Here is a 12,959-nt window from a genome sequence, read left to right as displayed (position 1 = left end):
AGACAAATGTGTCTGTCTTGTCTGTTGTAGAATGGGAAACACGATGAGGCTTGGATGATTCTGAAGCAGGTCCATGACACCAACATGAGGGCGAAGGGCTACCCAGAGAGGGTCTTCTCTGTGAGTGACACACACACACACACACACACACACACACACACACACACACACACACACACACACACACACACACACATGCACACACAGTACATCCATCCTAAACTACTATAAAACCCAGATCAGACACATCTAGTCTGTGAAGTGAAGCAGTCTTTTATTCAGAGAAAAGAAATGAGGGGACATTTTTATATCCATGAATCATCTAGCAAATCCCGCCTCTGAGCAATCACAGCCTGTCTCTTACATTTACAGTAAGGAGGACCCTTGTTCAATTTGCATGAATTAGCTTGAACTTATTAGTTATTTGAGGATGAATTTAGCTCTGAATTAAGCTTTGATAAACTTGTTTAGGGAGTAATTATGTTAAGGAAGTTAGTGTGACTGAGTTGTGTTGTTGCCCCTAGGTGACCACTATCAAGACAGTTAAGCAGATGGATGAGCTGGTGGACATGGGAGAGGGCACCGCCTGGCACCAGAGGTGGAGGATGAAGCTGGCTGACCTGTTCAACCAGGTAACATACTCTACCTTAACCTGTTCAACCAGGTAACATACTCTACCTTAACCTGTTCAACCAGGTAACATACTCTACCTTAACCTGTTCAACCAGGTAACATACTCTACCTTAACCTGTTCAACCAGGTAACATACTCTACCTTACCCTGTTCAACCAGGTAACATACTCTACATTAACCTGTTCAACCAGGTAACATACTCTACCTTAACCTGTTCAACCAGGTAACATACTCTACCTTAACCTCTTCAACCAGGTAACATACTCTACCTTACCCTGTTCAACCAGGTAACATACTCTACCTTAACCTGTTCAACCAGGTAACATACTCTACCTTCACCTGTTCAACCAGGTAACATACTCTACCTTACCCTGTTCAACCAGGTAACATACTCTACCTTAATAACCTGTTCAACCAGGTAACATACTCTACCATAATAACCTGTTCAACCAGGTAACATACTCTACCTTCACCTGCTCAACCAGGTAACATACTCTACCTTAATAACCTGTTCAACCAGGTAACATACTCTACCTTAATAACCTGTTCAACCAGGTAACATACTCTACCTTAATAACCTGTTCAACCAGGTAACATACTCTACCTTAATAACCTGTTCAACCCTGTAACATACTCTACCTTAACCTGTTCAACCAGGTAACATACTCTACCTTAATAACCTGTTCAACCAGGTAACATACTCTACCTTAACCTGTTCAACCAGGTAACATACTCTACCTTAACCTGTTCAACCAGGTAACATACTCTACCTTAATAACCTGTTCAACCAGGTAACATACTCTACCTTAACCTGTTCAACCAGGTAACATACTCTACCTTAATAACCTGTTCAACCAGGTAACATACTCTACCATAATAACCTGTTCAACCAGGTAACATACTCTACCTTCACCTGCTCAACCAGGTAACATACTCTACCTTAATAACCTGTTCAACCAGGTAACATACTCTACCATAATAACCTGTTCAACCAGGTAACATACTCTACCTTAACCTGTTCAACCAGGTAACATACTCTACCTTAACCTGTTCAACCAGGTAACATACTCTACCTTAACCTGTTCAACCAGGTAACATACTCTACCTTAATAACCTGTTCAACCAGGTAACATACTCTACCTTAACCTGTTCAACCAGGTAACATACTCTACCTTAACCTGTTCAACCAGGTAACATACTCTACCTTAACCTGTTCAACCAGGTAACATACTCTACCTTAACCTGTTCAACCAGGTAACATACTCTACCTTACCCTGTTCAACCAGGTAACATACTCTACCTTAACCTGTTCAACCAGGTAACATACTCTACCTTAACCTGTTCAACCAGGTAACATACTCTACCTTAACCTGTTCAACCAGGTAACATACTCTACCTTAACCTGTTCAACCAGGTAACATACTCTACCTTACCCTGTTCAACCAGGTAACATACTCTACCTTAACCTGTTCAACCAGGTAACATACTCTACCTTAACCTGTTCAACCAGGTAACATACTCTACCTTCACCTGTTCAGAGACGATTGTAATGTTTCACTTGCTCTCCTAAGGATCTTTGGTCAACTGGGGCTAAATTGAGTGAATATTTTAACAAGAATGGGAGGATTATCCTTCCTTCTTCTTCTTCTTCTTCTTCTACAGTTTGAATGCTCATCATTGGTCTAACAAAAATGTGCTATGTTCTAGCTAAACTAAATAGTATCTGTATACCAAAAAAACATGTTTTATTGTCACATACACCAGATAGGTGCAGTGAAATGTGTTGGTTTACAGGGTCAGCCATAGTAGTCCAGCTCCCCTGGAGCAAATTAGGGTTAAGCACCTTGATCAAGGGCAGATCGACAGATTTTTCACCTTGTTGGCTCAGGTATTCAAACCAGCGACCTTTCTGTGACTGGCCCAACGCTCTAACCGCTAGGCTACTTTCCGCCTATAGTCTCACATACCTCTCTGATAGACAATCACCACTGCTATTACTATAAAAGAGAACAGAGAAGGTTCATGTTTATATGCTCTTAACTACAGAATGAGAGACTGGAACGATTGTTTGTATATCAGACCCCGTTGTTTATAGAGTGCCTGTGTGCAGAGATTACCTAGCTATGTTTACTAGCTGTGTTTACTAGCTGTGTTTACTAGCTATGTTCACTAGCTGTGTTTACTAGCTGTGTTTACTAGCTGTGTTTACTAGCTGTGTTTACTAGCTATGTTCACTAGCTGTGTTTACTAGCTGTGTTTACTAGCTGTGTTTACTAGCTGTGTTTACTAGCTGTGTTTACTAGCTATGTTCACTAGCTGTGTTTACTAGCTGTGTTTACTAGCTGTGTTTACTAGCTGTGTTTTCTAGCTATGTTCACTAGCTGTGTTTACTAGCTATGTTCACTAGCTGTGTTTACTAGCTGTGTTTACTAGCTGTGTTTACTAGCTGTGTTTACTAGCTATGTTCACTAGCTGTGTTTACTAGCTGTGTTTACTAGCTGTGTTTTCTAGCTATGTTCACTAGCTGTGTTTACTAGCTATGTTCACTAGCTGTGTTTACTAGCTGTGTTTACTAGCTATGTTCACTAGCTGTGTTCACTAGCTGTGTTTACTAGCTATGTTCACTAGCTGTGTTTACTAGCTGTGTTTACTAGCTGTGTTTACTAGCTATGTTCACTAGCTGTGTTTACTAGCTGTGTTTACTAGCTGGGTTTACTAGCTATGTTCACTAGCTGTGTTTACTAGCTGTGTTTACTAGCTGTGTTTACTAGCTGTGTTTTCTAGCTATGTTCACTAGCTGTGTTTACTAGCTATGTTCACTAGCTGTGTTTACTAGCTATGTTCACTAGCTGTGTTTACTAGCTATGTTCACTAGCTGTGTTTACTAGCTGTGTTTACTAGCTGTGTTTTCTAGCTATGTTCACTAGCTGTGTTTACTAGCTATGTTCACTAGCTGTGTTTACTAGCTATGTTCACTAGCTGTGTTTACTAGCTATGTTCACTAGCTGTGTTTACTAGCTGTGTTTACTAGCTGTGTTTTCTAGCTATGTTCACTAGCTGTGTTTACTAGCTATGTTCACTAGCTGTGTTTACTAGCTATGTTCACTAGCTGTGTTTACTAGCTATGTTCACTAGCTGTGTTTACTAGCTGTGTTTACTAGCTACGTTTACTAGCTGTGTTTACTAGCTGTGTTTACTAGCTGTGTTTACTAGCTATGTTCACTAGCTGTGTTTACTAGCTATGTTCACTAGCTGTGTTTACTAGCTATGTTCACTAGCTGTGTTTACAGTTGGCTTGTGTGGAACGTGGAACTTTATGTTTATTTATTGCTGTTGTAGATTGTAGAGAGATTTCCTTTGAGATATATTGTTTGCGTGTGTTTGTCCGTTTGTGTGTGTGTGTGCGTGTGTGTGTGTGTGTGTGTGTGTGTGTGTGTGTGTGTGTGTGTGTGTGTGTGTGTGTGTGTGTGTGTGTGTGTGTGTGTGTGTGTGTGTGTGTGTGTGTGTGTGAACCTCCCTGTAGGTGTGGAGCAACTTCCTGGCCATATTCTCTCCTGAGTACCGCCGCACCACTCTCATGATGATGGCTGTGTGGTTCTCAATGTCGTTCAGGTAAAGTCACGCTCCCCAAAAAAATTTCAGGTCATTTACAGCCAAAGTCACGTTCGCATAGAATGAACTACAGGTATAATAAACTAACTTAACTTCTTGTTTCGATTTTTTTATTATTTGTGTATTAGTATTGTATTTGCGAGGCATTCTGCTGCACTGTTGGAGCTAGAAACATAAGCATTTCACTGCACCTGCTATAACACCTGCATATGTGTGTACGTGACCAATAAACTTTGATTTGATTGTGTCTGACTCAAGTGAAAATTTAGTTTGACATTACTGATATTGATGATGTAGTTAGTGTCCTATCCCTTCTAAGTGGATTATGTTAAGTTGATCATCATGATCCCTACGTCTGTCTTAACATCCATCTCCCTTCTCTCCCTCAGTTACTATGGGCTGACGGTGTGGTTCCCTGACATGATCAAGTATCTCCAGAAGCAGGAGTACTCCTCGCGCACCAAGGTCTTCATCAAGGAGAAGGTGGAGCACGTCACCTTCAACTTCACCCTGGAGAACCAGGTGCACCGCAACGGAGAGTACTTCAACAACAAGTAGGTCCCCCTTTCCCTCTTCCCTCACCAGCGTTGTCATGGGAACACAGCAGGGTACCAAGCCATTCATACAGGTCAAGGGTCAGTCAGTCATTCTGATGTTAAAACAAACTCTTTATCTCTCTCTCTCTCTCTCTCTCTCTCTCTCCCCCCTCTCTCTCCCTCTCTCTCTCTCTCTCTCTCTCTCTCTCTCTCTCTCTCTCTGATTCTCTCCCCCTCTGTCTCTGACAGGTTTATGAATCTGAAGATGAAGTCTATGGTGTTCGAGGATTCTCTGTTTGAGGAGTGCTACTTTGAAGACATCACCTCCAGCAACACCTTCTTCAAGAACTGCACCTTCATCGCCACCCTCTTCTACAACACAGGTTGGTTGTTTTCAACTCTCTGCTGATGAGTGTTGTATCAGTGTTTATAAGTTGTGAATGTCTTGTTTTGCTTATAAGGGGCTTCCCCTTCATTAACTCATCTAAGTACTGTAATCTCAATTGTGTTAGTGGCTTCTGTGTTTGATTGACAGATAAAATACAATTGTATGCCATATTGTTGTCTAAGGAGATAAACATGTCTTATATTGTTCATATAGGTCTTTTGCATTTCTTGCTAAGGTGTAAAACCTCTCTTACAGAAACAGAGCCAGAAACAGAGCAGAGAATCAGCTCCAATTATATTCTTCATACAAGACAAAATGGCTCAATTACCATCACTCTACTCTCTGGCTCTGTAACATAATGAGGCAATGCAGACAGAGAGAAGTATCCTAGCAACACAGCCCCAATGCTATTTTACTTCAGCCTGCAAATTACATAACTGTCAGTCATCTCAAACTGAATGATAGATTTTTCCAAAACAAAGGCAGCCTGCACAAGAAGATGATTCATCTGTATGGCTGATGACAAAAGATGGGCAAAATTGATGAGCTTGAAGTCCTCTCGATCCATCGGCAGAATCCAATTTTATCTCTGGCATTACAACGATGGAAACCTATTAGATGGGCAAAATTGATGAGCTTGAAGTCCTCTCGATCCATCGGCAGAATCCAATTTTATCTCTGGCATTACAACGATGGAAACCTATTAGATGGGCAAAATTGATGAGCTTGAAGTCCTCTCGATCCATCGGCAGAATCCAATTTTATCTCTGGCATTACAACGATGGAAACCTATTATCAGCCAAACACAAGCCCACAATGGCTTAGTCTCTCTCACTCTCTCTTTCTCTGTCTCTCTCAAGACGTTATCAGAGCAGTACAATAGTGACTATCTAAACGCCTCCCTCTCGTTCTGTTAGGTGTTTGTCCGTCATTAGGCTAGTCAAGCAATCACTCTGCTGCTATCAGTGCCATGCAGGAGCTACTCATTTGCATTTGAATTAAAAAGCCATTTCACTACTACTGCTTTAATGTCTAATCCCTCTGTGCTTTCCCACTAAGAGCTAGTAGCTGCTAGATTGTTGCCATAGTGCAGGATGTTAACCCACTATGGGACCAACCTCATGATGGATTTATACTGAGAAGTACAGCAGAGCAAAACCTAGAGGTTGGAGGTCAGAGGTTAGGCTTGGACAGTATGGACACACCGGTCTCACATGTACAGCAGAATAAAGAATTCAGTATTATGAATGTATTTTATTTTGTAACTCATTGAATAGGCCCTATATATGCGAACCTTACGCCCCAGTTCATATTCTGTCATTCATCCATTAGAATGACTGTAGTTTATGGTATTGTGTTCATATATCTCATATGAACACAATACCATCATCTCAGCTGATCTCAGCTGACATTAAAGATACCAGCAGTACAGAATGCATTAAAGTCTATCCCTACGTTGAATCGAATTAACCACAATTCTCGTCAATAACACCCCCCCCCCTCTCCCCAACAGATCTGTTCAAGTACAGGCTGATCAACAGCAAACTGGTCAACAGCACCTTCCTGCACAACAAGGAGGGCTGCATGCTTAGCGACTTCAGCGACGAGAACAGTGCCTACATGATATACTTTGTCAGCTTCCTGGGCACCCTGGCCGTGTTGCCCGGCAACATCGTGTCGGCGCTGCTCATGGACAAGATCGGACGGCTGAGGATGCTGGGTAATAGAGCGAGGAGAGGCGACAGTGTCGTCACGGCTACAATGGTGTCATCTGATTTTGCACTGTACTGTTGGTGCATGTCTTCGACACATAGAGATCAGCAACCTTAAGAAAACAAAATGTAGTCTGCTTAATCTATGGTAGATTGGGCAGAATTTTCTGTCTCACAATGGCCAAAATGGATTCAGCAAGAATAGCAGGCATATTAGATGACATATTCATAGATTCATTCATTTTCCCTCTCTTCTTCTTCTCTCTCTCTCTCGACCCCTCCTTACCCTCTGTCTCCCTCCCTTTCCCTCCCTCCCCATCTCTTTCCCTCCTCTCACTCTTCAGCGGGCTCAAGTGTTATCTCTTGTGTCAGCTGTTTCTTCCTGTCGTTTGGCAACAGCGAGTCGGCCATGATCGCTCTGCTCTGTCTGTTTGGGGGCATCAGCATCGCCTCCTGGAATGCCCTGGACGTGCTGACGGTGGAGCTTTACCCCTCTGACAAGAGGTAGGATACTCCAACCAGAGAGCCACACCAAAACCTTGGCATTGTGGAAGGTTGTAGTTTCCAGGGTGTACTGGCAAAAGTGGTGCCTTGATGTGATTGGTTACACTAGATGGAGGAAAATGGAGGTTGTAGTACTGTGTAAGAGCATTGGTGGTAGTGGTGCGTGAAACTGGGTGGGAATCCTTACTGCCACCCAATGGCTGAGTGAACACTGCACTGCCTCAACCAACATATACTAAAAAAAATAAAAAATCTGTATATCCCAGTAAACTGGGTTGACTGAAACATTTCTGGCCATTTCAAAACTCTGAGATCTCATCATAGCAGACTGGCTGTTCATTATTATCAACGGGGTTCGAGCCCTGAATGCTGATTGGCTGACAGCCGTGGTATATCAGACCGTATACCATGGGTATGACAAAACATTTATTTGTACTGCTCTAATTACGTCGGTAACCAGTTTATAATAGCAATTAAGGTACCTTGGGGGTTTGCGGTAAATGGCCAATTTACCACACCCCCCCATGCCTTTTTGCTTAATAATATCGGACCATGATTAAATATTATTTTCCAATTTCAGAAAGGGTAGTAGTGCTGCCCATCTGGCTGAACAGTCCTCCTGCAGGTGTTACATTATGAGTTCAATCTGAGACTGTTTGAATAGAGGTCATTAGGGAACTGACTGATCTTCCTCTCTCCTCCCAGATGCACAGCGTTTGGCTTTCTAAACGCCCTCTGTAAGCTGGCAGCCGTGTTGGGCATCAGCATCTTCACCTCTTTCGTGGGCATTACCAAGGCTGTGCCCATCCTGTTCGCCTCCGGGGCGCTTGCAGCGGGCAGCTTCCTGGCGTTCAAGCTGCCGGAGACGCGGGGCCAAGTGCTGCAATAGTGTGGCCACGCCCCTAGGGGGCGACATGGGGGGTCAGAATGAGTAAGCCACACTGTGAACAACAAGTAGCCCAAGAAACCCCTAAACTCTGCCCTGTACGCCCCATTGAAGTCAGAGCCTATTCACAGGAATTAGTTCAATGCAGATGCTGCACAGATCTACTAAGCTGTAAATATTGTGGATTGCCTGATATTGGATGTACTGTTTAGATAGACACATCTCTATACTACTAAGATCTGTGGAACTGTGCTGCCGATGCTTGACATTGATCCCTATGAATAGGCTGTGAGTTGGTAGAGAAAGGGAAGTGCAACCAAACTCTGCCCCTAGACCAACAGAAGCTGTTCCAACTTGAATCCTTGTTCAGTGCAATCTTAATCACTGAGTGTATGTGTTTATGAGGGTTGAAGAGGTAGTTTAGATGCAGGTCCCCAAAATGAAGACAGATTACTGGGGTTATGGGGTAGGGACATGGGGTCTAGTTTATGAGCCATGCCAATAGCCCGTAATAGAAATTACCACTAGCCATCCAATCCATATTCACACCAATTTCTCTGATAAGCTCAACTCACTTCCCATCTACATGAGTCTACATTGCTATGGTAGAACGTCAGTCATAAATGATGCGTTATGCCTTGATTTGAACTATTTTTGACTTAATGGGTAAACCAAAACATTCAGTTAAACCAAGGCCTCCTCATTTTCATACCTTCCAAGGTCTTGTGTTTATTTTATGTACAAAATAACTGCCATTTTATAGGTTTTAGAACATTCCAGGTTTACTTTTCATTATGGTTTGAATGAGACTGTTGACAAAAGTGATCTGTTGAGCTTTTTCCCTTTAAAACATTCTTTCTAGCCGTTCTATCTCAATCAATCATTAAACGGCCGCTCAAATCAATCCTTCAAATCTCCATTTCTGACAATGTTGAAATTTGTTCAGCCCACATTGTTCGCCATGTACATTTTAGAACAGCACTTTTGTTCAAACATTCCACATTTAAAGCACAAATGTTTGCTAATGCAAATAGGACTGTTGTTACAATAGTTATTATTATTGTCACGTTTTAAACGAACGTTTAAAAGCCCACAGTTCAAGCGTCATTCTTGCTTCATGTATCCTGTAGTAACAAATGCCTTCTTTGTTCCATCTGTCATAGGTTTTATGTTTTGCTCTTAGAAGATGTGTTTTTGGAAAGTGGTATGCATAAGTGAATTCGTAGACAATTTGCCAGAAAGATAGAACACAATACGAAAATGGCATTGAAGTGTATCATGTTACTGTAGATCAATAAGTCAGATGTTAGATGTTGAATCCATGTCCTTTTTACGAGAGAAATCACACTGCCTATGATATCATTTGCCTGTTCTAACATTGACCTTGGATTTCAGGAACATTCTCGCAACCCTTAAACACATCAAACCACTTTAATGTGCACAACTGAAACATACGTTTTCATTTTTTGTGATATTGTGAAACAGGAACTAGATGTTCAAAGTGGAGCGAAAATCCTCAAAATAATGAAGTTGAAAATAAGACACAAAGATATGGAAAGGACGTAGTAAACTTCCGTGAAACATTGCAACAATGTGACATATTTTCAGTAGATTCCATTTGATATTTATTTTGAGTTTGAAAGATATTAAGATATATTTAAGATTTATTTATTTAAGATATATTTACTTTTGGGTGCAATGTGTTTCAAAAGAGACTATAGTGGTAAGGACATATATGCACTGTCATTAAATACTATCATGTACATCATAGCCCATATTTTATTATTGATTTTGATATGGGTGTGAGACTGTGCATGTTTGCCTGTGCAATATTGAACTTTGACCTGCAATATTGATGTGTTTTTTTGTGGATTCTTGATAGCTTGTTTATTAGTTGTTTTATTCGATACTTGGAGTATGATTAACTGATGTGGCGATACAAGTAAAAGCTGCTTTATTGATCAAATGATCAAAACGACAATTAAACCTCGATGAGATGGGGAACATTATTGGATGCTTATGGGAAACATTTCACCAAGCATTGAAATAGAAGTAGTATAACTTTCCTTTGATTTCCACCCTTGAAGCTTAGAACATCATGCTATATGGGTACATTTAACATGTTACACACCTCCGCTGAGGTTTTTTATCATACATGATAGACTAGGACTAAACACACTGCTAAGGGCAGTGTCCTCATGGGATGTCTGATCCATAGATTTCCTGAACATTGGTTTGGTACCAAACAACGTTTCACATTCCCCTTATAGCAAGCACATTGATCAAGTGTGGTATGTTCACAATTGCATGTTACAAAGAAACAAACTCAGAAAAGCAACAAAGCACTGATTCAGCAACAAAGGAAATGATCATAAACTGCCATTTTTTAGGATAGCAGCCATATGTAGACTTAACAGCATTCTAGATAAAGACCAATCCATTGCACTAAATGTACTTAGCTGTACATGCACAGTTGTTAATGCCTTGCATTCTTGAAAAGACCAAAACCTTTGAGACATAAAATATATCAGTAGCTAGCACATGAAGGGAAACAGAAGGTAAAGCAGTTGACGTACGCACAATAACTGCTTACAAGCGACCAATTTAAGACAGTAGCCAAATGATTCATTGGTACCAAATGAGTGACGCATGCAGTTGTGAACCGCACACAAAATAATCAGTATACAATGATTTACAGTAGTCGCAGTTGACTATTTATTGACATAGCAACCTCTCACTTTACTTTATGTTTACATTACCATAAACTAGCATATCGTACGTTCAGTGTATGACCTCTTAATCTATATAGGAACTTCAAGCCGTTACCACATTCCTCAAAATCGACATGCATTAGTCTACACATCCAAACCATTCACTGATGGTTTAGTGACTGCCGATCTATAAGTGTGCCATGAGTAACTTCTCTCATTGATTATTGCCAAATATTTTTGTATGTCTTAAGTTTATACTATGTCATAAAGAAACTGGAATATAGATTTAAATATGTAAATTAAAATAAATAAAATATAACATAGATCATTAATAAATATTATAGCTCTTTATAACCTTTGACCCCTTGAAAATATTCCTGTGGTAGGGGGAGCAGTTTTTATGAACTGATTTGGGACGTGGATGGCCAGTCTGTCGGAAAGTACATTAATTCACAATTCCTCTAAGAAGCGCAGTAATCTTAAAAGATTCCATTTGTTATTGAAGAATCAGCATCAGCATTGCAGCATGTGTCTGATCTGTGTTTCCATATCCTATCTCTATGTTGTCATAATTATACCGCCCATGAAATGATAAACAAGGATGTCAATATTAATGTTGTATAGTACGACATGGAACGCTGTGAAATGCTTAACTATCTATTTACTCTCTCAGTGAACCAGTTCAGGATATTTTAAGTCAAGATTGTTTCTAGTACCTGTAGTTGCATATTTTCAATTCTGTTACATGTTTTTTTTTGTATTCTTAACTTGTTGCTCGGTCAACGGTCAATCATGAGTGCAAAAACGTAATTATAGCAATAAGTGTTAGATTGTTTGTCTTTTATCTCTCCCCAAAACACTATTGGGAAATGAAACACATTATATGCTGGGCCTTTTCCACTGAAATGCTGTGTGTTGGCTTCTACTAAATGGGACTGAATGGCTTATATTCACTTCTAAAACTACCCCTAGGTCTTTGGAGGCTTTTGTCAATAAGAAAACATTGCAATTAATTACATGTAACAGAGAATTTATCACTGTCATAGTACTGTGCTGTAGAATCTGTAGTTGTTTGTATGTAAGTATAGATCATAATATTAGAAATTACAATACGGTATACATGTGGAACCATAAAAAAATACAAAGGACAAAAAAACTGAAGTGTAAATGACAGAGTACTATTGTATGGTGTCTTCGATTTACTGTATTTTGTAAATGAAAATGGAATATAAGTAAATACATCAAAATAAATACTACTGGTTATGAAGAATACTTAAATGTTACAACGTCATGATTCTGTTATAGTTTGTGTGTGAGATTTTTTCTTATCTTTTGTCATCGTTTATTTATTTACCTTTTCAGAACTGCAATGGATAGCAAAGAAAAATAAACTACTGTCCTAATGCTGAAACCCTTGTAATTATATAATTTACCGAATTGATCATCAATGATAAAATTGATTTCTTGACTTTTGTGCCTAGGGGTCAGAACAGAATCCCACTGGCCACAGATGTCAATCCAATGTCTTATTCCATGTTGGTTTAATGTAATTTCACCAACAGGCATAATAGCTCATTGAGAAAAAATTTACTTTGCAACAAACCTCCACCAGTACTAGATTTACTAGCCTACAAAGACTACAATTTACTGCTGCAAATATGAGTCCCAGGTCGTCTACAAAGACTACAAAGTCACAAGACAGTCCAAACCAGGCGGCACTTCCTGTGTACGTTGGATAACTGAGGACGCTGTGAAAAGGTAGGTTGCAAATACATTTATTACAACTCGCTTTGGGTTATTACAGCTTTGATAATTTATTAATAACAACCCTAACTAGCTAAGGTACTATTTGAGGCTATGAAATGCAGTCAATGTACTGCAAGTAGCTAGCTAACCAGGTAGATAACGTTAGAAGGCAAACGTAGCTAGTCATAGTATGTTGTGAAAGAAATTAGCCCACGTCAATTGGCAGCATTG

At 40.2% G+C, this 12,959-nt stretch overlaps 1 protein-coding gene across 2 annotated transcripts in view; it reads left to right on the top strand.

Moving 5' to 3' along the window:
- LOC112229587 (synaptic vesicle glycoprotein 2A-like) overlaps positions 1-12,393 on the top strand; it is a 52,453-nt gene extending 40,060 nt beyond the window's left edge. For both annotated transcript variants that reach the window (XM_042311603.1, XM_042311611.1), the window contains 8 exons: positions 31-120; positions 525-632; positions 4,157-4,245; positions 4,635-4,799; positions 5,031-5,164; positions 6,683-6,889; positions 7,226-7,385; positions 8,091-12,393. In XM_042311603.1, the coding sequence (XP_042167537.1) occupies positions 31-120; positions 525-632; positions 4,157-4,245; positions 4,635-4,799; positions 5,031-5,164; positions 6,683-6,889; positions 7,226-7,385; positions 8,091-8,274 (1,137 nt within the window). In that variant the 3' untranslated portion in view covers positions 8,275-12,393. The remainder of the gene's footprint in view (positions 1-30; positions 121-524; positions 633-4,156; positions 4,246-4,634; positions 4,800-5,030; positions 5,165-6,682; positions 6,890-7,225; positions 7,386-8,090) is intronic.
- Positions 12,394-12,959: the final 566 nt, after the last annotated feature.

The sequence above is a fragment of the Oncorhynchus tshawytscha genome, linkage group LG03, assembly GCF_018296145.1.
Source record: "Oncorhynchus tshawytscha isolate Ot180627B linkage group LG03, Otsh_v2.0, whole genome shotgun sequence".
Taxonomy (NCBI): domain Eukaryota; kingdom Metazoa; phylum Chordata; class Actinopteri; order Salmoniformes; family Salmonidae; genus Oncorhynchus; species Oncorhynchus tshawytscha.
The sequence above is the reverse complement of the archived record's forward strand: the minus strand, read 5'-3'. Positions and strand labels throughout refer to the sequence as shown.